The sequence below is a fragment of the Bolinopsis microptera genome, chromosome 8 (genome assembly GCF_026151205.1).
Source record: "Bolinopsis microptera isolate Bmic1 chromosome 8, MBARI_Bmic_1.0, whole genome shotgun sequence".
Classification (NCBI taxonomy): domain Eukaryota; kingdom Metazoa; phylum Ctenophora; class Tentaculata; order Lobata; family Bolinopsidae; genus Bolinopsis; species Bolinopsis microptera.
In genome coordinates, this window is record NC_087079.1 from 2,895,278 (window position 1) to 2,923,255 (window position 27,978).

A 27,978-nucleotide genomic window follows, 5' to 3' on the forward strand; every position below is an offset into this window, starting at 1 on the left:
AAATGGCCAGAGAACTAGAGTTGCAGCACCTGGGCAAAATCGGGACCGTGTTATGACGGACACTAGGCAGGAGATTTATCGTCCTGAATGTCCTCCTTCCCAGTCGGGAGTTAACCAGCACACTGGCCATTCATGGACTCCTAATCTAGTTAGCAATAGTTTTAGGGGTGGTATGAGGAATGATGATCGTAGAAACCCGCCTGGTCAATCACGTTATCAGCCAGCTCGCAATTACGTGGGTAGTTCGAGTAATCGGGGATCACGTAATGTCCGCCCCCAGTTAGAAGGTTGTTGGGAGTGTGGTGATAGTGGGCATTTTCAGAGAAACTGTCCGAGCAGATTTGCTGGGAATAGAGTTAGATATCAAGACAGAGGGTCTGCATATCAGAATGGTCATGGCCAGCATCGTGGGAACAGAGCATATAGACCTCGAAATCAGGGGCCTTTAAACTTCTAAAGGGTGGCCCTAGATTTAAAAGGAGGTCACCCGCGGTCAAAAACACACGTTACTATGAAGATTGTAACGAGATTGGTGGCAGTAAGGGAAACTGCATTTTGGTTGGAGGAAATTGTGCGGGTAGATCAGCAAATTTCTTCGTGGATACGGGATCATCCATTTCTATAGTTGCTGAATCATTTGTCAGATTTATAGATAGGTTTGAAAAGGTTGTATCGTGTAATCTCAAGCTTAAGTCTTTTTCGGGTAATGACATAAAAACTTTCGGTCAGATTAAGCTTCCAGTGGTTATTGCCGGAAAATCTTTTGAACACACGTTTGTTGTTTCTGAATTTCATGAGGCAGAGGTTCTGATAGGCATGGATTTGATGTTTGATCAGGGGATCAATATTAATGCCAGGGATAGATTACTGTATACTAACAAGGGTTCATCGTGTTTTAGAACACCTCCAAAACCCACTAAGCGCTGCATGAAGGTAGTATGCAACGAGACAGTAATTATACCACCTCTCTCGGGCACTCATATACAAGGCAAATTGCTGCGACCTAGAAGTCAACGTGATGACGTTTATGGACAGTTAGAACCTCATATTAACACGGTTGTAGGCACTGGCATATTCACAGCGCACTCTCTCATACGGTCTGAGGACAACATGGTCCCTGTTAGAGTCATGAATCCTACAGATAAGCCTGTGAAGATAAGTAAGAGAACCTGGCTGGGCAAGATGAAGCCAGTAGAGTTTGGTGAGCGAGTGATGAGAGTAACCTGTGAAACGGTTAATGCGATATCATCTGATTGTTCAGTGCCAGAGGTGAGCAAGCTAGCTGACGAGGAGCCGCTAGTTAAGGAATGGGATAGAGAGAGTCTTTTCAAGCAGTTAAAGTTAGACGAGTTGAAGATTAGCGAGGAAGACAAGAATGATCTTCGAGAGACTGTGTGGGAGTATAGAACCGTTTTCTCGAGTGGAGAGCATGATTTAGGTTGTTGTAATTTCTTTGAGGCACATCTCCAGCTCAAGGATAACTATAAGCCTAGATGGGTTCCATCGAGAAGGATTCCGTTTAAGCAGCAGCCGGAAATGGATAGACAGATTAGAGGTTTGCTTAGATCGGGTGTAGTTGAGGAATGCCCTGACCACTCTAATTTTAATTCTCCCCTTTTCCTGGTGCCATCAGGAGATCGCTCTAGATTAGTTGCGGATCTGAGAATGGTAAATTTAGAGCTTCAGGATGATTTGATGGAGCTGCCTAACTTGAACCACATTTTAGACAAAGTGGGCGATAAGAATCTGTATTCGACAGTGGATTTGAGTAAATCTTTTCACCAGGTTCCGTATACCAAGGAATCCAGGCATGTCACGGCGTTCATGCACAATCAGAAACGGTATCAGTTTGCTAGAATGGTCATGGGCCTGAAATCTAGTTCAGCTACGTTTACTAGAATGGTCATGCGGTTGATAAACGGTCTGGGTATATCAGATGCGTTAGCATTCTTCATAGATGATTTGTTGATATTCACACGTGATGTTAAGTCTCACATTCAGATACTGTCAGTACTCTTTGCTCGTCTAAGGTTGGGTAATCTGAAACTAACACCTCGTAAGTGCAGATTTTTACGTGAGGAGGTCGAATATGTCGGTATTACTCTAACTAAGGAAGGAGTCAGGATGAACGACTCTCGTATAGAGCATATTAAGAGTCTAGAACCTCCCAGTAATAGAGCTGAATTGCAATCAGTTTTAGGCATGTTGAATTATTCCAAGAAGTTCTGCAAGGGATATTCCGAGATAGCACGTCCGCTCTATGCGTTACTTCGTAAGAACAAGGTATTCGAGTGGACCGAGGATTGCCAGATTGCATTTCAGAAGTTACGTGACATGTTGATATCTAGTCCTGTCCTAGCATTCCCGGAGGTTAGTGATCCGGAAAATAGTTATGAGGTAACTTTGGATGGTTCTAAACACGCATTTGGTGGTACTTTGACTCAGTGGATCAAAGGTAAGAGGAGGGTAATTGCGTACTTTTCTCGTAAGGTTCCGGACCACAAGCGGATATGGCCGCAAACTCAGATTGAATTTGAGACTTTATATCAGACTCTGAAACATTTCTCGGTTTACTTACGTGGCGTTAAAAACTTCACGGTTATCACAGATTGTCTGCCACTCTTGAACATTACGACAATATTTTCTAAAATGTCATCTTCGGTCATCAGGAAGCTTCAAGAGCTTGCTAACTATACTTTTACCATGAAGCATATCTCGGGGAAGAGTAACCAGATGTGTGATGGACTTAGTCGGTATAAGTATCAGGTTTATGGTAAATCTCGAGAAAATGTTGCGAGCATTGGTCATAGTTCCACTTTTAGTCTTGATGCTGCGTTAGAAGGAGTAAACCGGGTGAGACGTGAGCATTATAGATGTAAACACCCGACACTGTTTAAGAGGATGCAAGTACCGGTTAGCAGCGAGACTGTGGTTGATGATGATTGCAGTAATCTGATTGAGGAATCTTGCAATGAGGTGAGTGTTGAGGACAGTATGATTCCGGGGTTCTTGTTTGATGAAAATAGTGAAGACCCTAGTATTGTAAGCATTGTTCAGATTACGCCTGAGGTTGATAGCCGTCATTGCAATTGTAGTCTGACCCAGGCTGATCCTATTCCTACAGAGGAAGCATCAGTAGTGGAGATGGTTTCAGCGGTTACTAGTGATGTAAGCTCACTAGAGAGAGGGGTCAAATTTCTTAATCCTACCAATGAGCAGATTAAACAGGCTCAGAAGGATGATGATATTTTAAACCAGGTCTACAGCTGGGTTACCAAGGGTGAGAAACCTGTTGCAATTCAGACTAGTAAACTGCCTCAGGAACTGTTGAGTTATTGGAAACAGTTTGATCTTATAAGTATCAAGGACGGGATACTTAGGAGACGTTGGACTGAAGTGAGGGATCCGGAGGGAAGTAGAGAGTTGATCATAGTCCCCGAATCCTTGCATGAATCTGTCCTGGACATGGTGCATAACCAGGAGACTGCACATGCTGGAGTAGAAAATTGTCTTGAGGTCTGTAAACGACATTTCTACTGGCCGAAAATGGGTGAATGTTTCAAATTGTGGATCGCAGCATGTTGCAAGTGTGCAGCAAGTAAGCCACCTCAGGCGTACAATAAGGCACCCCTCAAGCACATATTGTTCCACTCATTTAACTCAGCAATTTGTTTCGATCATATAGTTCCTGAGAAGGTTGGTGCTACACCTAGAGGTTATAAGTATATTTTGACTATAACTGATTGTTGGTCAAATTATGTGGTAGCTATTCCTACTAAGACCCAGACAGCTAAGGAGAGCGTGTCCTTGATTCGTAGGTTTTGGATTGATCGTTTTGGCCAGCCTAGGTTCATGATGGCTGATAATCATCCGGGGTTTAGAGCTAAGTATTTCGAGACCATAGCTCAAGCATTGGATTGCAAGTACATTCATGGCCAACCGTACGTTTCTCGTAGTACAGGTAGAGTTGAGAGAGCAAACCGTCGGTTGAATACTGCTCTGAGAACCAGCTTACCACCGGGACGATACCAGGATTGGGATCTTTGGTTATCTAGAGTGGTCTTTGTACTTAACTCGTTGCGAAATCGGCACACAGGTTATTCTAGCAACAGGTTGGTGTTTGGTCGTGAGTTAAACACACCTTTAAGCCTGCTAGCTGAGAATCGTAAGGATTTCGAGCTAGAGCCTATGAAGGAGAATGAGTTTGATGTTGAAGCGTACGAGCTGTACAAGAATCTCAAGTTTATCACCAGGAAGGTGAGGGTCCAGGCTGAGCGTGATTTTTGCTATGCACAGAGATATCACGATAAGCACGTTAAGGGACCATTCTTTGAGGAAGGTGAGGAAGCGTTTGTTTTGATAAATTGTCCAAAGCACAAGTTCGGTCCTCGTTGGGTTGGCCCGTATAAGATCTCTAAGAAGATAAACGATCACTTGTACTGTTTAGATTTGCCTGATGGAGAAAGGAAGGTGTTTAACATTGGTAAGTTAAAACGGTATGTCAGGAACAGATTTTCTAAAAAACTAGAGACTAGTCCTACAGTGCCGAAAACTGTGAGCAAGGAAGCTGAGTTGAAAATGGAATCATCGGACCGATTTGTAGATTATTCCGATAGTGACAGTGAAGAGGAGATAGATTTTCAACTGAGAAGAGCACCAGTTGTAGCAAGGAGAAGAGAGGTTCATCCGAAGAGGTTTCGTCCGGAGAGGGATGGTGCAGCTAGCATTTATAAACAACCTAGTTTAAGTTCCACTCCTAGGGTTGTAAATAGTCCTGTACAACTAGATATGAATTCTACTAATCCTAGTTTTAGTACTGTAACACCTCTCACACATAACATTCCCTCAGGCGATAGTGTAGAAACAGTTGATAATTCTGCAGAATTTTTCACTCCGGCTAGAGAAAGATAGGCCGCTAGAAGATCATCGAGTCCGGTTGTTAGTGAAGGAACGATGGGCCCTAACAGTTCTATGTCATATGATACAGTGGGGCACGACATTGACACAACAGGATCGCTTTCTCCTGTGGATCTAAGAAGACAGAGCCCTCCGAGGGAGGAGCGCAGATATAACACTAGGAGACCTGAGGAACGGAGACAACCTGATCGTCTAGGATACAACGTTAGACTAGTTACGGATCTTATAAAACTCTTCAACCAGTAGAAGACGAGGAGATGCCCGGATAGGGAAGTACACTTACTTCTGGAATCTAGTTTCAGAACAGTATAGTCTTACTCACTTAGCTAGACTTTCTACTTAGTATTTAGCAGTGGAACCGTACCTTACTTAGGTATAACACGTTATCTTTCAGAATATTACTGATAGGGATATTAGGATCTTTACTCGCAACACGAACCGTTCAGGGCTGCTTTAGTGGCGGAAACGTAGAGACTTTCGAATTTATTTTGACTTCTTTGTTTGCTTGTCAAAGAAGATTTAGAGATTCGATACATCTCTATCAAATGAGGAAGACTCAACACCAAAGACTCTACAACTTGGTGCAAAAGGGAAGTATTTGAAAGTTTTGGAAAGTTTGGCAGTATCGAGATAGCCCGACCACGGTCCGCGGACCACTGTCCGCGGACCACTGTCTGCGGACCACTGTCTGCGGACCACTGTCTGCGGACCACTGTCTGCGGACCACTGTCTACCAGATCATATTACTGTATAATAGTTTTGAAAGATTTGTGGAAGTCAAATTCAGTTTTAACTTTAGAATTTTGAGGATTTAAATTTAATGCACAGGGTTAGGGCCGTGTATTTTATTTTTGAGACTTGACTTATTTTTAAGTTTTGGACTTTTGATGCGTGGGAGCATTGAAATTTAAATTGATTTATTGAAAAGGACGATTATTTTATTGTTTTAAAATATTCGAAAAAAATTTTTGGGTAGAGATGTTGTAATATGGTATTTAGAGATATCTTTTAGGATATCTTAGTTTTAGAATAACGTTTAAGGGACGTATAATTTAGTATGTATTTCCGGGTATATAATAACCAATGTTTTATATGTTCGTATTTGGGAGTTACACATTTTGAGTGTAAGTCGGTTGGCTGGCAGACCTACTGTCAGACTAACTGTCTGAAACGAGCCGTCCGCTCACTTTGCACCTGACTAACAGCCAGACCTGTGGTTGGTCCTCGCGGACGCAGGGTGACTGCTAGTGGAGTGCTCATTGGCGAGACGGCGTGTCACGTGGTACAAGCAAATGCGTTGTGCCGTCACGCAGTGTGGCGTGACGAAGTTTTGAGAGTATACCCAGAGAGCCGAATGTGGAGAGCTCACTTCTTAGTTGCCCCTTAATCATTTTAAGGGATTCTAATTGACGATAGCCAGTCTGACTGAGCACTATCTTTTGTGATTAGACACGTCGAGTGATCTATATTCACGTCAATTGTTTGGAGCGAACACTTGGAAGTTTTTATCTGTTGACGTTCACTTTGTGTTACTTTTCCTTTTAATTAATTATCCATTTTAATATACTCGTTTCATTTCTACCTTACGGTACGCCCTGCCGTTCGTGCTTCGTGACTAGAGCTTGACTAGCATACACTAAACACTAAGAAAACTCCATTTTCTATATTTGCCGTGACAAAAAATGAATGCCAAAAGTCATGTTTGACTTCAAAATATCACATTTCACTGCATATATTCATTTTGACATGGGTAAGATCTGCTTTTATCAAGTAGAGGTCAACTTTTTCAAGACCCGCTTTCTAAATTGAGACTTTGAGAGGCACCATTGCTGGCATCCTTGCCATTATTATTATATTGCATGTTAAATTTTATCATTGCGAAGTGTTCTGTAGTTTTTTGAGAACGGGTTTACCTGAAATTCCAATCATTACATATCTTATCATATCAAATATATTTAAATAACGTTACATTAATTTGATGAGTTTATTTGTTTTTGCAGAACACTGTATGATCATGTGTCATCACAGTATTAGATCTCGGTGAGAGATAGATCTAGAGCTACAGAACGTTAGTATATCAAATACAGTGCAACTTTGCAGAATCTACTTAAGTATGTTAATTCGATGCGTCAACACAGGTTAACTCAAAGTACATGGTGTTTTATCTCTAAAATCACGTGTCTCATTCACTACTCAACTTCAATGTAACAAATATAATCATCACACGTAAACGATAACATTAATTTGATCACGTACAGAACTTCATCTACACTTGCAAATCACGTGACGTACACAATAACATTAATAATTTGATAAGAAGAGTATCAAACACCCTTACAAGTCACGTGACAGACGTTATCCGTTCATATTGGCTAGCTAGTGTCACATTGTTCAATTACTAGTGTATGAATCAATTAACAATGCCAGCTAGTATCACATTATTCAATTACTAGTGTATGAATCAATTAACTTGTCAGCTAGTATCACATTGTTCAATTACTAGTGTATGAATCAATTAACACTGCCAGCTAGTATCACATTATTCAATTACTAGTGTATGAATCAATTAACTTTGTCAGATAGTATCACATTATTCAATTACTAGTGTATGATTCAATTAACATTGCCTTAGTTCATTCAATTACGAGTGTATGATTCAATTAACATTGCCTTAGTTCATTCAATTACGATGATTCAATTAAATGTGCTCGCCTCTATACAGAACCCTTATCTATACCCTACTGATACAAAGAACGATGATATGAATACTGAGCTGAGATACTATGGAGCTTGCACCGACCTGCACCAACATCCATTATAGTAACATCGTTATTTCCAAGTTCTTATTGGAAAGAACCAATAATTTATTTTCTATGAATCATTGTGGACAGTATCAGCCCATTTCTTTAACAGTTTTTATTTATATTTGTTAATTTAAGAATATTTATTGCTATCAGTGACTCCGTACCCTCACAAACCAACTTTTGTCACTTGCTGCATGTTTGAGTTTTTCCATTATATTTTGGACAGTGTAGCTGCATATTTGCACTAGACACAAATATATTTTTAAAACTTTTTTGTGACCCACCACGACTTTATTATTATTTTTTTCAATTATCCAATAATTTGAGTTCTGTCCGATTGTTCACGATTGTTCACGGGTCATAACATGTTAGCACAGGTCATATTGTGTTAAAAGTGAGTAGACGCAACTGTCACCTATAATTAAATGAACTTCATATTTGTCTTTTATTTTGTCGGTTGATCTTTTTTTCGGTTGATATTTTTGTAAAGCGCAACTTTAGTCGCTACATCCCCCAGATAAATTGTATTAGGAATAAAAGAGTCGGACTTTTGCTTTATATTATTAACATCACTGGCATGATAAAAAAACTGCTACTATATTCATTATTCGTTACAGGGAATGGCACGACCGCAGAGCAACATTGTAATAACCGTTAGGAACAGTATGGTATTAACGTTCAAAGACATGGATCCTATTCTAGTAAGCAAACAGTTGCTTGTTGACAATAGCAGTGTGTTCGCCTTCATCATTCTGGAATGCTATCAGTCCGAACATGACATGACAGACTTTACCCCAAATGTTGTTGAATTGTTTCTTACAGTGTTAGAAGACAAAAAGGTGGAACAAATTGAAGAGTCAGTTTTTAAAGAATTACACAAGATTTCGACCGTCTTCGATGTTACGTGGCTCATCAAATCATGCAGGGATTGGCTCTTAGAAAAAATCAACAATGTAGAAGTTGAAATAAATTATGACTCAATGTTTTTCCTTTTTGAGGAGTGTTTCTACATTCACAAAAAGTGGAGTGTAACCAGGCTTATGGAGACACTGATTTTAAAGGTGCGTTTCAGGGACAACTCTCAATTCCTATCTCAATACATGGGAGATAACTACGATCAACTCAGCAACGATCAGTTGAAGTTCTTGCTGTATCTAGCTGGTTGCAGCCCCAAGGTATTTCTGGAGTTTATACTTGAACGTATAAACAGTCAAGAACATCTGGATGATCGTACTAAATACTTGTTGCAAAAGATTAATTTGTCACTTTGCCTGGAGAAACATGACCAGCTGTATAACGAAGTTTCGGAGAGATTGTCAGAGATGGGAGGTTTGACAAAAGAAGATCTTAGAATGGTACTGAAGCTGACGAACAGGGCTACCAGGGAGGCAGGTTATCGCAAAAAGGTCCCTTTTCCTATATCTGAAGCAGAAGCTTTCACTTGGAATCCAACCGATTTTTCTTCCAGTTATAGAGAAGGATATATAGAGGAATGGAGTCCTCTAAATATGTGCAATTCTTTGAGGGAGATCACCTCTTCTGTTACTGAAGGACAAATCAGAAGCATGTACTCTGTGATAGAAATATTATTAAGAAGAGCTTGGGCACTATACTACATAGAAACAAAGGAATTTGTAGAGAGTTTGGAAAGTTTGTGTGATGTGAGCCCATTACAGAAAGTATCCAAACAATATATAGACATGAACATATCTGCTCTGAACTATAGTGATTACAAAACAAAACACCAGTTCATAGAAGTACTAGAAATGATAAGGAACAGCGAGAAACTATCTTCAGTGTACGATAATATACACATAGAGGGAGAAGATTATATGCATTCTGTGGTGGTTCAATCTATCAATAATTTCCTGGGGAACAACAAATATCCGGAGTTCAAACATGTGTTTAAAGTGAAACATCCAGGTGTCACCGACTGCATCAATAATGAAAACTGTGGGTTTATCATTCAACGTAGAATCAAACATCGTTTTTCATCTTTTTCTGCTATTTATGAAGATTACAGACTATTTAGAGGAGATGATACCTATAACCTCTTCAGTGGAGTACACCTCCACGATGTGATAAAACCAGAAGACATCAACTTTTACAATGTCAAAAGAGGGAAATTACGTGATGGAAAGTCATTGTTAACACATTCTGAGTTGGTTAAGTGGTTGCTTCAAGTGAGAGACTGGGAAAAAGCAAAACCGTGTGTAGACTTGAACATTGGAGATTGGCTTGTAGCTAGATTCTGATTCCAGTGGCTGATACAGTGGCTGGATACATTTTGGAATGTCTCCACGCATATTTTCCATCGCATAAAAATCATTTTTTTTGGGACAGTGCGGATTTCATGTTTTCTGTACTGCACTCCGTGCCCCTAGTTTGTTTATTATAGGATCTTTATTGTCTCAAGATGTCACTGTACTGTATATTATACTTTTTTTAAAAATAAATCTCATCACTTATTTTACTTTCAACATTCCAACAGCCACATTGTTACACAAGTGTAACCAGCCAATTACAGGAAGCCGAAGGATTCAATTATACATTAGGCCAGTGACGGTTAAGGTAAGAAGGTAGTGTGTACCATGCTTTCTTACTTTCTTCGCCCGAGACTTAGCTGCAATGTGTAGCTCCTCATTTAACCCTCACACCCGATTTCTCGAGTATTCGGCTGAGTGGACCGGGGGGCTGCATAGACCACTCAGGATCCTTAGCTGAGCTTCGACGACGCTCACCCCACGGCTAGTGACAGAGTCGGGAATCGAACCTGGTACCTCGAGAAATGCCAGGCCGATGTATAAATACATTTTCCAAGTCGAAATGTATAATTTCCGCTAATTTGTAATTCCATTCTAATCAAGAAGATTGGCTATATTGGAGAATAATAGACAATGAGTCTTTGTTATATTGCTTTAGAAAAAAAAACCGATAATGATTATCAATTCAGAATTAATGAAATTTTACCTCGTTTGATGGAAAAATCTACACAACCCTCACATTGAAACCCAGTTCTGAAATTAGGTCCTCGGATTGGGATTTGGAGGCAATAACATATTTATAGTGAGTTGAAATTCCAATTCTTCTAACACGTTCATAATAATATTAAAGGACTTTTTGTCTTTTAACAGTCAATACTAAGTTTGGGTAAACCACATCCCAGATTACACATACTTAATTTGTAACAATTTATGATGAACGTTGAGGAAATCATTTAGTTATCAGATTCAATATAAGTTATTCTATTCTGTCCGGTTAAATTTCAATGAAAACCACCTGGTAAACGTCGAGTTCCAAATATGCCGCAATCATGATCCGTATTATTTTATATAAACACGTGTTTTTTCGGTGTTTCATTTGGACGTACATGGTACATCATGCGTATTTTTAAAAGGTTGATGTATTCTTGGACTGTAGGAAAACTAAAACTATTATATGTTATGCATTCAACATTTAACGTGTGGGAGACATACTTCCTATTTATTCTCATGACCTGGCCTGCTCAATTTAAACTTCAATTTTTATGGTTCTATAGTATATACCACTACTTTTCATGTATGTTTATATATAATATATATCAACACAATTTTGTGCAAAGTTTGTCTCCCTCCACAGTTGGTCACCTAAAGGAATGGTTCATTTTGAAACCACAGGAAACTGTAAAAATAGTTTGATGCAGTACTTTTATCCAAAATCGATTATAGAAACAATCAGGCTGCCGTAAAAAATTCAATTCCCGATTGTATTGCTCTGAAATACTATCGAAATACTAAAATACCATCTTACATCTAACGAATTTTTATAAATATAATAAATTATTGAGGTTTTGAGCCTCAAAGATGTACATTAAGTACAATAATGGTGACAATCATGCCAATTGCAAGGAAATATATTTCTCAACTCTGCACTGTTATAGAATAAACACATGGTGCGCACACTATCCCATGATGCCATGCTACTCTCTCTTACTCTCCACACTGTGTATATATCAGCGTAACAGTGTGTATAGTTAAATTTGAGAGGGTCTGTTTGTAACTACAGTCTTTATTGTTAATTGTGTTAAGATTACTTTTGAGATTATACTCCGTTTAAGAAATGTTGGCTGAGTTCCTGGTGACGTTTATTTGTGTTGTTCTTTGTTGTACAAATTTGTATGTTATTTCTATTTTCGTTGTACACCGACATCAGCTCACTGCTAAGACCTTGCTTCAGGTAAAAAAGCTTCGTCAGCTGATGAGATAACATGTTTTTAAATTTTACCCGCCCTAATCTGCTCCTCAAGATCTCATAATATGTTAAATGTATTTGGTTCATGATTATTTTCAACGTTATCTGAATCTCCCCCGGCCCCTCAGAGTAATCTAGCGTTTTGTAACCTGCTGGCGTCCTACTACCTCTCAGCTGCCACCTTTGAAAATGCTCTCTATGGGTCAGACACTTTTTGTAGTGACGACAACTACGAGAAATCCACAGGTATGGGATTTTAGTGTGAGCGTTCTTTGCTTTTTAGTTCTCTTCTTCGTCAACTAATAATTTGTAATTGTATTTAGTTATCAATATGTTTCTGAGAGATTTCCTGAGGGTATTTGTTGGGTATATGTTCTTGACTGATCTTGTGCTCAAGATTTTTGATGTTTTCTAATCAGTCTCGGGTAAGGACAGAATGTTACCAGATTAAATTGTCAAGTTTCATTTTGTCCTTACCCGAGTTTGACCGGGAAAGAACATCAGAAATACTGGAAACAAGATCATGAAACCTCGGATTTTGATTGTGTGATGTTCTCAACAGGTTGGAACATGACGCTCTGTTCCCTAAGTGCCTCCTCCTGGGCGTTAACTATAGTTCTCTGGTTCCATTCTAACCAACGGCGGCTGGGTAAGTGCTCCCTCAAGCTCAGTATTTTCATGCTTTTTAATTTCTTCCGAAACTTACTTTGTAAGTGCCTCACAATCATTTTTATAATGTTTTTCCTTAGTAAATGATTTTTATTCTTTTTCAAAATCTTTTAATTTCGCTTGTGAATGAAATAGTGTTGTATTATAAATTCTTAAACTTCCGTTTTACAGAAGGTTCCCGGAGAGAAGTAACAATAAACGTAACCTATGGTTTTATTGGAGCTACCTGGCTCTACTTTACCGTGCTAGTGCTGACACACATGCTGGGTATTTACGGCTGGACCTTTGACAGTCACGACTCCGCTGACTTGAAAAGCTGGGGTGTCTTTGTTATGATACCCTTCCTCCTTCCCTGGCTCATGCAGGCGTGGATCTTATTTGAGATCAATCCCGCTGGTATTTTTGATGGTTTTAAAGGAGTGTTTTCTAAAAAGAAGTCTGGCAAGATTGAGGCGGCTGAAGTGAACAGTAAAGATGAGATGGTTATCATAGAAAATGAGGAGGAAAAGAATATTATGGACAAGTCAGTACCGCCGCAGAATAACGACTCCATTTCTGATGCCATGGAACAAATCCTCTGTCTCGCCACAAGTCTCTTTATATGCGGCCTTGTCTCCGTCATCCTTGCCATCATCGCCACCAGATTCATCTCTGGCTCCAGCACTGACGACCTCCTCTTCAAGTTCTTCATCTCCCTGGTCTGTGTGACCTGGATCAACTGCTCTGTCTCTCCCTTTATCCTGTTCTCCGGTGAGATGGAAGTGGAACCCTCCAGAAGATATGTGGATGCTGTGATTAGAGCTGTAGTAAAGTCTGTTCACAGCTACCTCAGCTTGTATGTTCCTGATACTGGACTTTTATCGCAGTACAGGAGGCGGTTTGGTGAGAAAGCTAAGGTAGAGGAGGATGTACTTACTGTTGATGATTCAACTGGTGTGCTTGATGATGAATCGGGCGAGGTGTGTTAGATTTTTTGTTTTATTTTTTTCTAGGCCTGGCTAATGATTGAACTCAATTTGAAGCAGAAATATTATTTAATTATTTGAAATTTTTTGAATGGGAATTTTAAGTTAAAACGATTGTGATAGTAATGTTTAATTTAAATCGTAAATATTTATGTACTTTAAAGTACAAGAATAACTACAAATTATTGACTTTAACTCTCTTTTCGACAATAAAGAATATCAACAAATTCATGTATGGCAGATAACGATAAAGAAAAACTTCATGATGGTGAAAACTTGCTACCTTAGTATTGACAACATCCATAAGGAATATCAGTGTCACAAGCACCATGACGCTACAAATGAAACGTTGAAAACAAAAAAGAGTTAAAGTATTTCCCAATGCCTGAAACGAGCTGACTAGAACCATTAAAAACATCCAACATAACTATTCTTTAGTGCCCTCTAGGTGAGAAGAAGAAACTGAGATAAGTTATGTTGACCCATCTGCAGTCTATTCAGCCACCACACCCTATTTACTATTCAGCCACCACACCCTCAGCGTTAACATTAGAAACCGTTTCCTCCTTTAACCCCTCAGACCCCTGCACTGAACCAGTGTTAGTGTTCCTCTTCTTCTTCTCGCTCTTCTTGTCCTTGTCATTTCCGCCGAAGAATTTGTCCATCATGCTTGGTCGTCTCTCTTTGTTGACATTCCCGCCTTTTTTGCCCTCAGGTACTCCTTCCTCATCCTTGTCCTGGAAGAAATGATAGAATTATTGTCGCTACCTTCAACTCACATTATTTTGTTTTGTTCCTTAAAAACAGCTTGGAAGCACAGAAATGTCAGTATTTTGCCTACATTGCTGATTACTCTGCAAGCATTATACATCATGCAACGTTCACACTCCCTTACCTTTCCATGGATAGTTTTGTACAGCTCTGCCGTGTCTGCCATGGCCATGATGTGAGTGTAAGGTCCCAGGGCTATTCCGTTGAAAGTAACGAAGGGCAGCTCATCACCACCACTTAGCTCTTCAATGTGAGCCTTCATCCGCCCCTTGTGGCAGTTCTCTGGTAACGTATGGACCTGGTTGGAGGAATTTGTTAGAGGTATGTATTCAGCTGAGGAGTCTGTTGGAAATATCAAGAATAGAACTTGAAAATCGGACTTGAATAATATGATAATGTTAAAGGATGTTTTGTCGCGCTCTTGGATTCTCAACCTTGACTGTTTATAATGTAGGATTCACCAAATCATTGAATGGTCTTTTTTTTCCCACTACTAAAATTTACTGGAACCTTGCAATATTGATCAGTAAAATATTTAATTTCATGGGTCCAACATATTTTATATCCGAAGTCCTAAACTTACGACGATTTCTGCCTCAGGGAGATCGTGTTTGTCTAGTATACTTTTTAAGTTCTCGACCTTCTCTTCGTCTCCTTCCTCAGTTATTATAACCACCTTGTTTTCAGATATGATGGGGTCTAAAACGTCCTGCAATTGGTATAAAATGGTCACTATCCGTTCACTTGTTACTCATTTATTACTCATTTACTGGTCACTTATTGGTCACTTATTGATCACTATCTAGTAATTTTCCGAACAATAAACGCTAACTTACGAAAAAATGGTAATTTTAACTATCTTAAGTTCGACGAAAGAAAAATAAAACTGTTTTTCAATGTGATCAGTACCTTAGGAGGAGAGAATAGACAAGACATGATGATGCCCATATTGCAAGATTTAATGGAGTCCACTCTACTGCAGCTCTCTGATCACACGTACATTTATACGAATCCTAATCACATGTTCATTAGAATGATTACATTAAGTTAAGTTACTGTGAAATCTATACGTAGCATGGCTATGAGTTTTAAACCAATTATTAGTTGTGAGCAGAAACTAACGTTTCGATTTCTAACTATGATTTTAAACGCTGTCAAACGAAGAAAATGTTGCAAATTTGTCCCTCAAAGCAATGTTTTCTGAAGTTCTAAAAATAGATGCTTAAGTAATAAGCCTGATAAGTGATTAAGGAATGTCTAAAAGCAATGATTTTGTTTGTTCCAGTTGAAACTGTCGATTCCTCTTGGTGAATCAGGGTGAAATCTTATTCAAGCAAAATATGATAAGAACATCAGCGACTCTTTTGGAATTCCGCGGCACACCAAACATGACAAAAATTAAAAATACGCAAAACTGTTGAAATAAATTGATGAAAAGCAGGAAAAGGTTTGAATAACTTGTCTTATAACTAAAACATACAGTCTCGGCTATAAATATATCAAAGCTTTGTATCAGCCCATCAAGTGAATAGAGGATTCCACATAGCTGTCATGTTGCGCACCTGTACTTTAAATAAAATGAAATAATGTGCTTGTATACCGCCCATATGATTAGCAACTTACACAAGTGACAGCTACTAGCCACGTCAGAGTGGTTCATAAGGGTGAGGCTAGGTGAAAATATCCAGTAACAAAGAATTAGGTATATCATCTCAAAAAACAAATCTATTCAGAAAATTCTACTTAAATTATATCATTTAGTAATGATAGGAAGTTTTATTGATATACACCACACTATAAATAACAGTCTTATTATTATCTAACTTTTAAAACAATCTCGAAATAGTAAAGAAACATCTTAAGAGACTGATAAGTGCCCAAAAAAACATAACAGTTCTCTGAAAAATAAAGGTTAATTATGAGGTAAATAATTTTCTCCACAAAACTCTGTTAGAGGCAGTAGCCCTAAGATCATAAAGATCATTAATATCACGTAATGGTAGGTTTCTTTTATTCAAATCATTTATAATAAACTTTAAAAGATTACTTTGGTGTCGACCAACACGTCCTTTCATGGTAAATAACGCATTAACAGCAAATTGAAGAGCTCTCTGAGCTGGTGATGAGCAGTCACTGCGAAGGACATGTCCAAGCATTTTCCAGCGAGCATATGTCACTCGCTCTGACAACGGTGTTACACCACAGCGTTCATAGAGTGCTTTATTACTGATAATAATGGGATAAGTCATCTTCAATATTTGACGCAGGTGTCTTCTATGACATGCATCAAGTTTGTCAAATAGGTTCTGAGGGGTAGCCCAGCTATTGCAGTTATAGAGCATAACAGATGTAACGTATGCTTCGTATATCTTAATCTTGGTCTTCAGATTAATCTTAGATCCTTGCATCCAAACTTTCTTGTATTTTTCGAATGCGACATTTCCAAGGATCATACGATGCTGTATGTCTTCTTTACTACATAGCTTAGAGCCTAGGGACACACACTTCCTCCAAGGTTCTCTATTTCTTAGAGGTTCTCCTTTTTCGTCCTTCTCACTACTTCCAGCCAGATAACACTTTACAAACTCGGTTTTAGATTCATTTACAAACAAATTCCATTCTGAGAGAATTTCCTTGCAAATTGGAAGGAGCTGGTGTAACGAATCCTCATCTTCATCAGCAAAGTCCACATCATCAGCATATTCCCATTCTAAAGGAAGGGAGCTTTCGGATATGGGGGGATTAGGGCGTAGATGTATAACAACAACTCTAAGGTGGTAGAGTGCTCCAGCTAGGTACATGGTAAACAGCGAGCCAGACAAACAGTCACCTTGAAAGGCTCCTATTGTGACTTCGAACTCTCCCGATGTCGTCTTTTTGATCTTAATTCTGAGCTTGGTGTTAGCGAGCAGATATCTAACTAGTCTTATGTCATCTTCTGAGCATCCTGCATCTTCGAGTAGCCTGAGGAGAGTTGACCGATGTATTGTGTCGAAGGCTGATGACATGTCTATCCCCATTTTACTAAACTCCCAATGTTTCTCCTTGACAACAGAAATAAGAACCCTTTGTGTCCAGACAATATTAGAGCAGCTGTGTCCTGATTTATAGGCATTCTGCCATGGCCCAGTGTAGTCTGCTATCTGTTGTTGAATACGCTGGAGTGTTATCATGGAAAGGATTTTCCTAGTTCCATTGAGAAGGCACAAGGGACGCAGACTCTTAACTGGTCCTTTTGGTTTTCCAGGCTTCTGTAGGGGGGTAAGATATCCCTCAGTGAACGATTGAACGTGTTCTTGTTTTTCAAAGGACTCATTGATAAGTGATGCAAACTTCATGTAGAAAGAAGGAGGTGCATACTTAAGGAATTCGTTAGGGAGGTTGTCAGGACCAACGGCTTTACCGTTCTTTAGTTTCTTGGCTGCTGTCTCAACTTCAAGTGCAGTTATAGGCGTATCTAATGGCTTAGCAGCTCCAACAAAAGGTTCTAGTGGGGGTTCTGGGCCTGTGTAATGTTCCATGAACCAGTTCTTGACTATGTCTGCCTTATCTTCGTCATTGAGAGCAAGTTCTTCTGTTTCTGGTAGGAATACTGAGATAGGAGGAGTGTCCTTTGTGCTTGAAATTGCTCTGGTTGCTTCGAACATTCTTCTGGTATCATCAGTGGAGTTGATCGTCTCAGCTAGAAGGTCGGCATGAGCGGTTTCAAGTGTAATAAGGCGCTTTGCAATGTCATTCTTGAGTCTGTTGATTTCCTTACGCAGGATAGTTCTGTCACGCATTTTGTTGTCGTTTAAATGTTGTAGTAATTGGTGTCTCTTTTCTGACATAGAGACGACTTGTGGGTCTGATGTTCTGTGACGTTTGGCTATGTTTCTTTTCATACCCACTGTTTCAGATGCAGCAATTTTAACCGCCTCGAAAAGGTTATTAAAACTTTCAGTGACTGACTGGGCAGATGTATCAGTTTCAATCTTCTGAGCAGCATTTTGTTGAAAAGAACTTTGAACATCTTTGCTACAAACCAATGAGTTGGTGTTATACTGCTTGACTTTGTGTTTGGCAGTACTGTAAAGTTTGTAACGTTTACTGAGGTCAAAAGTTGCTTTTACAATTTTGTGATCAGATTGAAGTTTTGCACCAGCGTAAGACCTAGCGTCAACAAGCAGAGGGGTACTTCTAGATCTACATAAAACATAATCAATTTGAGAAAACCAGGGTACAGACTTTTTGGATCTACGGTCTTTAATCCATCCTGTAAAAGTGTTGGTGTGTCTGCTCGCATGTGAAAATGCAGTGTTGGCTGCATAGAGTCCATTAGTGATCATGAAAGCTAGCAACCTTTCGCCATTTTCGTTACGCCGACCAATACCATGTCTTCCCATGTTAGTTTGAAGACCACTTTCAAAATCTGATTTAGTCCGTTTCCCTAGCCTAGCATTAAAATCACCCATGATGAAAAGTTCATGTCTGGCAGGAATTCTGATAGCTTCCTGGAGCTCACAGTAAAACTCATCAGCAATGCGTGGGTTCTGTATAGATTTGACATTAGTTGGACTGTAGCAGTTTATAATACGGGCTTTCAGTGATGGTTTCCCATGACACTTTGATGGTAGAGAAAGGTCCATGTATGCTACTCTGTCACTGATTTGATGGTACGAGACAACATTTGATACAAATTTACTGTTGATAATAAAACCGAGTCCGCCATGCCAAGACAACTTCTGGTTAAACAAAAGAAGCCTGTGGTTGCCGGGTATAACAGTGTCTGAGTGTTTAGACACCTTAGTTTCTTGGAGGGCTATAACATCCAAGTTGTATCTGTCGCAATCATTTGCAGCTAGATGCTGCGAGTGTTCCTGACTAATGCCTCTAACATTCCATGTGGCGAAGTGGAGAGATGCCACCGTGAAAAAACCGAACAAAACAAAGCTGAAGAGAAGAACTGTAGGCTTCTTGGAAGCGTCAGACGTTCTGGTCGTAGTAGTTACTCCCATGCGTGCCCGTCACAGCAACACACCAAAAAATAAATAAAATAAATAACAGTCTACTATCAAAAAATCACCTCACAAAAATAAAATAAAATAAAACGTCATAAAAATCAGTTGAATTTTTAATCAACTAACAGTAATCGGGTTATTGTTTTCTCGGGTGTACTCAAATTCGCCCTAATTCGGAATAAAGCATGTAAAAAGGTAGGCTTGATACTGATAAATAATTTTGTACAGCATGCACTCTGCACCTGTTAAAATCACAGCTTTTCTTATCGTTTGTCAGCCAACAGTGAGCCAAGCTAGATAATCGCTGTCATCTGTGGCAATTGGTTAAAAGAGACAAGATATTGAGTTATATTAAAATGGCTATTCTCATAATATTCTATTATGAGAGTTAACATTACAAGATCACAGGATGATCAATACAGGCTCTTGTAAAATAAAGAAGGCTGTAACTTTTGAGGGTTTCGGATAGTGAGTCGATGTCTGATATCAAACAGAAATCGGTAATTCATAATTGAAAGAAAACGGGACTCAGAAATATATCAGATCTCAAAAAACCACTCAGCGAGCTATGGCCTTATATCATGGACCAGCATGACCAGACGAGTCGGAAGCTAAGGAGCTAAAGCGACCTCGTTCTACTAATATCACTCATCTTCGACATTCAATAAGTTTCAAAATATCCATCGGTTATTTTATAATAACGTTTTCCATGAATTCTACTCCTTTGCCCGGAACGTTGACTTCTATTCCGCCTATCCCTGGATTATGACTAATAAGTCGTAACCAGAAACCTATGATATAGGTAAGCATGACGTAGTTAAGTATGACGTAGGTCGGTAAATATGACGTAATATGACGTATCAACTCTCACATTCTCATCATAATGTTACACCACATGAAACACCATATATATGCTCCGAATTATATAAATGTACATTTATAGACGGAATATATCATAATACATGCTGAACCGGGACGGTACCACTACCATTGTAGAATGTAGGAGAATGTACATCCTAAACCCTGCAACAAACACCGCCCCCAGTACTAAACCTAAGAGTTGGGATACTACATACTGATAGGTATTGATAGGTAATGCTGTAGTGTTTTACTCACTGTTACTTGTTGCTCGCTGTGTGTAGCATTCAGTCGAGTGTTTAGAGTGGGGTCTTTGTTTCTTGTCAGCTTGTTCTTCTGTCTTCCTGTTTTTATAACAAACTTTATGATCTCCTTCCTGTCACTCTCTGAGGAATATCGTGCTCGTCGTAACTCTGAAAATAGAATACTTTGCACTTTTATGTTGCAATATAATTTGTATGCAGTAAACAATGTGCACTTTAATTAACTAATTAATTAGCAACCCAATCTCATTAGTACTATGGTAGAGCTACATTAGATGAGTTCTGTTTTAACGTAGCCACAATGTCCATTCAGCCCTTATAAGCTTATATAAAGTATTCACATAACGGAACAGCATTAATTCATCTTTCTCGGTGTTGGGTCAGCGGTCCAATCATGCAGCTCACTGGATTAATTAAGGCAGTCATTAATTCATCCTATTTCCTGACTGGCTGAGATGTTTTACATCCTAGATTCCTAGTCTTACGATGTATCATATTGTTATACTGCGGTTTAGAATTGGTCATAATTTGCAACCCAATCTTGATGAAATGTATGGTACCAATACAAGTATTAAGAATTGTTATAAATATAACGTTACCACATATTTTATCTATTTATACAACAGTTAACTTCATTAAAGCAAACAAGGTCATTTGTGTGTATATTACTCAATAATTTTTAAGTAATATAACCTAAGTCAATATTCACACATAGATTACATAATTGCACAAAATTACACATAATAGTTACGTCTTTTCATGTCGAGAAAGATTAAAAATCGTACGATGCGAGAGCTAAACCAGCTAGCCGAGATGCCTTGACTCTTATCAGACTGAAATTTCGTACAATTTTACTTGTGATCTAAAATGATTGCTAAACTAATTAGCGAATATTTTGGGTACTTGGCCAACGACATAAACTCGATCAAACATTTTAAAGTCCATCTGATAACTGTTCTTATTGAATTTTCGAGTTTCGGTTCAAATTACAACAGCTTACCCACTCCAAATTCAGTTTTACGATAATTAGGTTTTCGATTTCGATCAACTTTAACTTAAAACACACACCATTCGACTCACAATTCACATTTATTTTCATCATACGATCTATCTGCGGTATATAGTTTTTGTTTCTGAAAACTATATACTTATACACAGCCAGTATGATTGTTTTGTAGAATTTTCAAATTATAAGAAATATGATATCGTCATTTACATGGCGTGATATGACTCCAGTGCTCTATCTGTATTGCATCAGGCTCCAGCTTATCGTACTGCCGTTATGTGGCCCATTGTAAGTGGACACTACGTCTACAGCACTCTTGCTTCCTGTGCGCTGCTTGTCACCATGGTTCACAATTGTTTTACAAGTTTTAATACGTTAATCGTCGTGAACGATCCGAAATATTCTTATTTTAGTATTTTACCTTTAAATATTCGCTTTAGAAAGAATGACTGTATGTTGGGTGGTCGTGTGAATGAAGATTCAATCACCAACAATGGGAGCTCAAAAGCAAAAGTTCCCATAAATAGCCCTCGTTCTCTGGAACAGTACCAGAAGTCTGATTTAGATACTATATTTGCCTTATCAGTTCCGTATCTTAAACCTGTCCCCAGGGAAATCACTGTTATTCAATTAGGGACATGTTAGTGTTTTCTGCGGTAAATCTGTGTGCAGATTTTGGGGGTTCGGGATGGGGGTTATTAATGACGTGCCTTGAAACAAAATTAGTGTTTTGTGTAGTGACGCTCGTAGACCTCAAAAGATGGATTTCTACTTTCTATTTTGCATAGTTAGGCACTACTTAAATCACAGGATTTCTTTATTTTAAACTATTTCTCTGCAGCTCAGTTTTTGTCTTTAGTTTGAATCTAGTTTTATCTCCGTACGCTTTGGATACACCTTTTTGTGCTTCTCGCACAAAAAGGTGTATTTATCGCTTAACTTGCTGATTTTGCTCGCTGACTGTTAACCAGCATAATTCTGAATTGATCACGAGATTTTTTTTGAAAACCAAATAGAATAATATATAGCATTTATATTAACAACAACATATATCGATAAGATTTTTATCATCGATTTATTGAGTCCTTGGGACTCCTAATTAACTAAGCTTTGATACAAAGCATGCAAATTCAAAGCCGCTCTCACAACTTTTGTCAACTGTATTGACAGAAGATCTGGTCCCTCTTTTACAGTTACACAAGAGAACCAGATCTATCATGTCAGACATGCTCCTTCATAAATCTACAAATTGTCAGGTAGTATTATGGAGATCTTCAGGACTCTAGGGCGGGGTTCTAAAACTCATTTTACTGGTCAGCATGAGGTCTTGCTGAGTGGGATTGTTTGTGTAACTCTTAACCAGGTGGGGCTTCTTATTACTAATCTATCATATCTTATTACAATTGGAACAATGTTATACTTCATGTAACCGTATTTTTACATGATTAACAACATTTTTAATTTATCATTTTGTTCTACTTTCTCAAATGTCTTCTGTTTCAGAAAGCGCCTCAGCCGAAGTTTGTTGAGATTACACACAATTCAACAGAAAAAAGTAAGTTACGAATACTTTGTTTCCCTGTTACAACCGTCAACTCACTGTGAAGTTTCTTCGCTTTAATAATAATTGTTGGTTGGAAGTTAATGGCATGGATCCTTCCAACTCCAAGTACACTCGATCTCTTTACCAATTTAAAACTTACATGCTGATAGTACTGCAAATAGGGCTTAACATACATGATGTAAACAAACAAAATCCCGATTTACCGCGAACCCCGATTTACCGCTGCTGCTATCCTTTCCCCAACCTCCACGGTAAATAGGGGTTTCACTGTATTTTATTCGCAGAGACAGCCCTGTATATCCACAAGACAAGAATGAAGAAGAGAACAGAGGCAGCGATAGACTTGACTCAGTCAACTGTCTTCGTAGAATACGATAAAGCCAATGTTGTTGGTAATGACTTTCATGCAGCTTAAATTGAAACCATTCGCCACCAATTGTGGATTAGTTTTAGTGAAATTAGAGACGAGAGATCCACTGAAATTTCTAGCATTTGTGCAGAGGGGAAGTGGGGAAATTTTATCATAAAAATCATAATTCAATTTATCTTTGCTGACCAACAATTAGAAAGGTGCTGTAACCAAGTACACGGTGCATCCTGGCGCCGAAATTTGATTTTAAGGACACGTTGGGGAAAAATAGCTCTAGAAAAATTCATGATTTTAAAAGATACTACGTGTCAGGAAACTTGAGAAACACCAACTACCCACAGGGATAGTAAACCGAGAAAACAGGATCTACACGTTGAAGCTAGACAAGGACAAGGAAGAGTTGGAGAGATTTTTAGCTCAGTGGAGGTCTGTCCTCACTGTATCCCAGCACCCAGACGGTACGTTGTAAACCTGCGGTGTTTCCATACCCAAGGTTGTTAAATACGTATTAGGAGGGAATACGTATTGGAATACAAATACGTATTAATCCTCGAAAATTGACGTATTACGAAAAGGTGTGGCTTGAAGTTGAAATTGATCGCGGACGGTCTTTAAATTCTGAACATCAAAATCATTAAATATGTATTAATATGTAATTGATAATTTCGCAAAAAATTTTAGCTTATCGGATTAATATTATCCATGAAATTTGATTACAAATTTAAGTTATCATGTATAACTGCACTCCTTTAATGCATGATCAATGATGAGGGTGGCGCGCAGCTGTAATGTTTAATTTTGACAAATCAGCGTATTACGTATTATGGCGTATTCGTGGACGTATTTAACAATCCATAGAAATTACCGTATTACGGCGTATTACGACGTATTCTTTATCAGAACCGAATACGTCGTATTATTTCACGAAAATTTGACGTATTTAACAACCTTGTCCATACCTCTGTATATTGTACGTTATATATTGTTATACTTGTTCAGTTATTATATTATACTGCTTCTGTTAAGTTGACGTTGTAAACCTGGTGTTTCTATACCTCTGTATATTGTACGTTATATATTGTTATACTTGTTCAGTTATTATATTATACTGCTTCTGTTAAGTTGACGTTGTAAACCTGGTGTTTCTATACCTCTGTATATTGTACGTTATATATTGTTATACTTGTTCAGTTATTATATTATACTGCTTCTGTTAAGTTGACGTTGTAAACCTGGTGTTTCTATACCTCTGTATATTGTACGTTATATATTGTTATACTTGTTCAGTTATTATATTATACTGCTTCTGTTAAGTTGACGTTGTAAACCTGGTGTTTCTATACCTCTGTATATTGTACGTTATATATTGTTATACTTGTTCAGTTATTATATTATACTGCTTGACGTTGTAAACCTGGTGTTTTGTTATAGTTCTACAATCTGTTTTGTAATAAAACCTAGTTGTCTTATAGCGTTATAGCTATAAACTAATTACAACACTACAAATCTATTACATTTATTGAGTGGAACTATGTAAAAGGGGATCGTTGCTAGCGTCGAAACTGTTTTAACCCTACCTTAGTCAGTTGAAAGTCTGATAGCGTAATATGTTCTGTTTGATTTGACCAAACTAATGCCTTTCATTGCTTTATAATAGCTATACGTGCTGTTTTGTTATAAAAATTTTTCTTTTATCTGTACAAACTGCCGTTCTTTTCTTCTAGTATATAGATATGGGGAACTAGGACAAACACCGATGCAACATTAAGACAACAATAAGACAACATTAATACAACAATAAGACAACATTAAGACAACATTAACGCAACAAACACCAATAAGACAACAAACGATAAAACAACATTAAGACAACATTAAGGCAACATTAAGGCAACATTAAAGCAACAAATTCGTTAAAGACATCAGTAACAAACTTAATAAGGCAACAAATTATGTATAACACTATTTCTTCGAATATATTTTACTTTGTCAAATTATATTTTACTTCATCAACTGAGTTAGAGTATGATTGATTTTGGACACGAAGGGAAACACACAAATTTGGCTTGGAAACTTCGTTTATTACATCGCTAGAGCCTACAAAAAAGAAATAAATTAGTCAGATAAAATCAATCATAATACTCAGTCAAAGAGATTCAAAAATTTATAAAAAGGTCATGATTAGAGAATATCATGAAAGTCGATCAGAAATTGGAATACGATAAAATTGTTTCACTGATAGCGTGGTAGATAAAATTTATAAAGAAAAATGACGCAAAATTGGCACAAAATTGTTAAAATTAAGTTAGTTAGAGTAATACGAAATTGTGACTAAAACTCTGAAAATGAAATAATTAGGTCTCATTATTTATCAGGAAATACAAATTTACAGTGCAATAAATTAATCACAAATTCTTCTGAATAGGGCTGGGATATCTAACTAAAGAAAGTTTCGGAAAGGACTTTCAGACCACTCCCTCATTTTGAAACCTGGCCTCATGTGTTGAGCACTTTTCTATCTAACCTTCTGTCTTCTGTCTATTTAACCTGCTCACCTATTCAGCTTGATATTGCTACTGAACCTCTGTCATAGAAACAACAACCATCACCTGAACCACACTGACCACCAAAGCAGTGATTATAACAGATGATGTGGAGGCAAATGCGGCCATGCCTGACCCAGCCATTCCACCAATCAAGCCAATTGCGGTTGCGATGCTAGCACCTACTTCAAAGTTTGACGGTCCGAAGTAATTCACGTCGAAGAGGACATAGCTGTAGCCCAAAACAATTATCCCGTTCAAGAACTTCGTTATGAAGTTAGTGAAAATCGCTACCGCAAGGTTTTGTTGTGTGAGCATCAGTACAAAGTTTGCTACGTATACTAGGGAAACAAACCCCTGCAGTTTACGAAATCCAATCTTGTCTTTTATCCAGTGCATAAGGAATACAGAGGGCATACCTGCGAAGTTAACAAGTGCCAGTAACAAGAGTTCCGGCCCTTGAGTCATGGTAACTGAGCAATCAATGTTTGGTCCTGCTTTATTGATCTTAAGCATCTGGATCAACGCTGGAACGAGGAGGGTGGTCAACCAGCCATTAAAAGTAACACAAGCAACGAGCAGCCCCATTTTTGTGGTTCTAGCTGCAAAGTTTGAAACAGTCACTGTTTCTTGCTGTTCTGCTTCGTCTTCTGACCTTTCTATTTGTGATCCTTTTATATCTTTTACACAGAAGTGAACCATGATGATCGGAGGACTGAGTACGGGCAATGTCGAGAAAAGTAGAAACTTCCTCCATCCAATCCATTCAAGTAGTAGGAACCCCAACACTGACGACCACATTGACCCGGCAGTGTAGAAAATCTGTGTTATCATTAAAATTCTGTCTAGAATCTCTTTATTGGAAACTATGTCAGCGGCCCAAACATAAATAATGGTGTATCTGAGTCCACAACAAAAGCCAAGTATGGCTCGAGAAAGAAAAAGAGCTGTAAAGTTTGCAACCATGCCACAGAAAACTAAACTGCATACACTCAGATATAGCGAGATTAAAACTATCTTCCGTTTTTCAAACCTGAAACACAATATCGTTAAATCTATTTTTTTTTAATTTCTGTATTACTACTAGCAAATGTTTCACTGCAGCTTGAGGGTTACAGTTAAAATCGTCTAGAAAAATACTTTGAACCTACCTTTTCGCCAATGGTCCTGCAATCATAACTGAAACTGCTAAGGAGAAGAACAGAATGCAATCCAATAATCCTTCTTTCCAATGAGATATTCCAATGTCACATGAAACTTGTTGAGTTAACATTCCTGATACGTGAGGAAATATGGTTATCAGGCTTCCTCGCGGCTCGCGTGTGTTACAGAGTAGGAGTGAGGTTTTCAATACAAGGAAGGCTATTTTGTAAAATGTGAATGAGCTTGTGCAATGTGCAGAAAGAAATTGAAAATTTTCACTTCAAAAATAATAAGTTTCACCAACCAGGCAAATCAATCTCTGTTCCATCTGCAAAGTCGCATAGGAGACAACATATCAACAACATCTTATCATTCCTTGTCCAAGTTGTTTGTTGCTGGTTGTCTTTATCAACCAGGACGTCATTTTCACCGTTTGTCATTTCTTTTAAGAATTACTCTGCCAAGTGAAATATAATATCGAGCAAAAATCAAACAAAAATGAATAGAGTAAGAGGTCTGATCAAAGCTTGCTGAATATTGCTGTAATGTCTCAATTTTAACTTACTTCTATTACAGTTTGTTGATATCATGAGATCGTTCTTCGTTACTATTTGAAAGCTTCTTCTGGATTGAGTGTGTACTATCATAACATTGAAACGATCTGAATATTGCTGTAATGTACATACACATGCTACATGAAGAGGTCTCCTCCTAGTCGTTGGAGTGGCCTGCATCACACACATCTCTTCTACGGCGTAACATGTTCCTCCATTCCACTCGCTTTAGAGCCAACTGTTTTACTGCATCTCTGCTGATGTTATCGACACCTGTAAATTCAGCCGCATCCTCGAGTACACAGGCCATCCAGCCTTTGC

General features: G+C 38.3%; 3 protein-coding genes across 5 annotated transcripts in view; 2 read left to right on the forward strand and 1 right to left on the reverse strand.

Annotated features, from left to right (window-relative positions):
• Positions 1–27,978, forward strand: part of LOC134819166 (uncharacterized) — a 93,306-nt gene that overhangs the window by 45,837 nt on the left and 19,491 nt on the right. For all 3 annotated transcript variants that reach the window (XM_063828951.1, XM_063828950.1, XM_063828952.1), the window contains exons 2-5: positions 22,740–22,846; positions 22,987–23,038; positions 23,332–23,439; positions 23,759–23,875. In XM_063828951.1, coding sequence (XP_063685021.1) covers positions 22,748–22,846; positions 22,987–23,038; positions 23,332–23,439; positions 23,759–23,875 — 376 coding nt within the window. In that variant the 5' untranslated portion in view covers positions 22,740–22,747. The remainder of the gene's footprint in view (positions 1–22,739; positions 22,847–22,986; positions 23,039–23,331; positions 23,440–23,758; positions 23,876–27,978) is intronic.
• Positions 11,718–13,767, forward strand: LOC134819457 (uncharacterized). The gene is made up of 4 exons (XM_063829414.1): positions 11,718–11,936; positions 12,080–12,197; positions 12,514–12,600; positions 12,792–13,767. The coding sequence occupies exons 1-4, from the start codon at positions 11,820–11,822 to the stop codon at positions 13,586–13,588; spliced, it is 1,119 nt and encodes a 372-aa protein (XP_063685484.1). The 5' UTR covers positions 11,718–11,819; the 3' UTR covers positions 13,589–13,767.
• Positions 25,747–27,647, reverse strand: LOC134819440 (uncharacterized). The gene is made up of 3 exons (XM_063829390.1): positions 27,408–27,647; positions 27,112–27,235; positions 25,747–26,993 (listed from the first exon to the last, which is right to left on the reverse strand). The coding sequence occupies exons 1-3, from the start codon at positions 27,541–27,543 to the stop codon at positions 25,991–25,993; spliced, it is 1,263 nt and encodes a 420-aa protein (XP_063685460.1). The 5' UTR covers positions 27,544–27,647; the 3' UTR covers positions 25,747–25,990.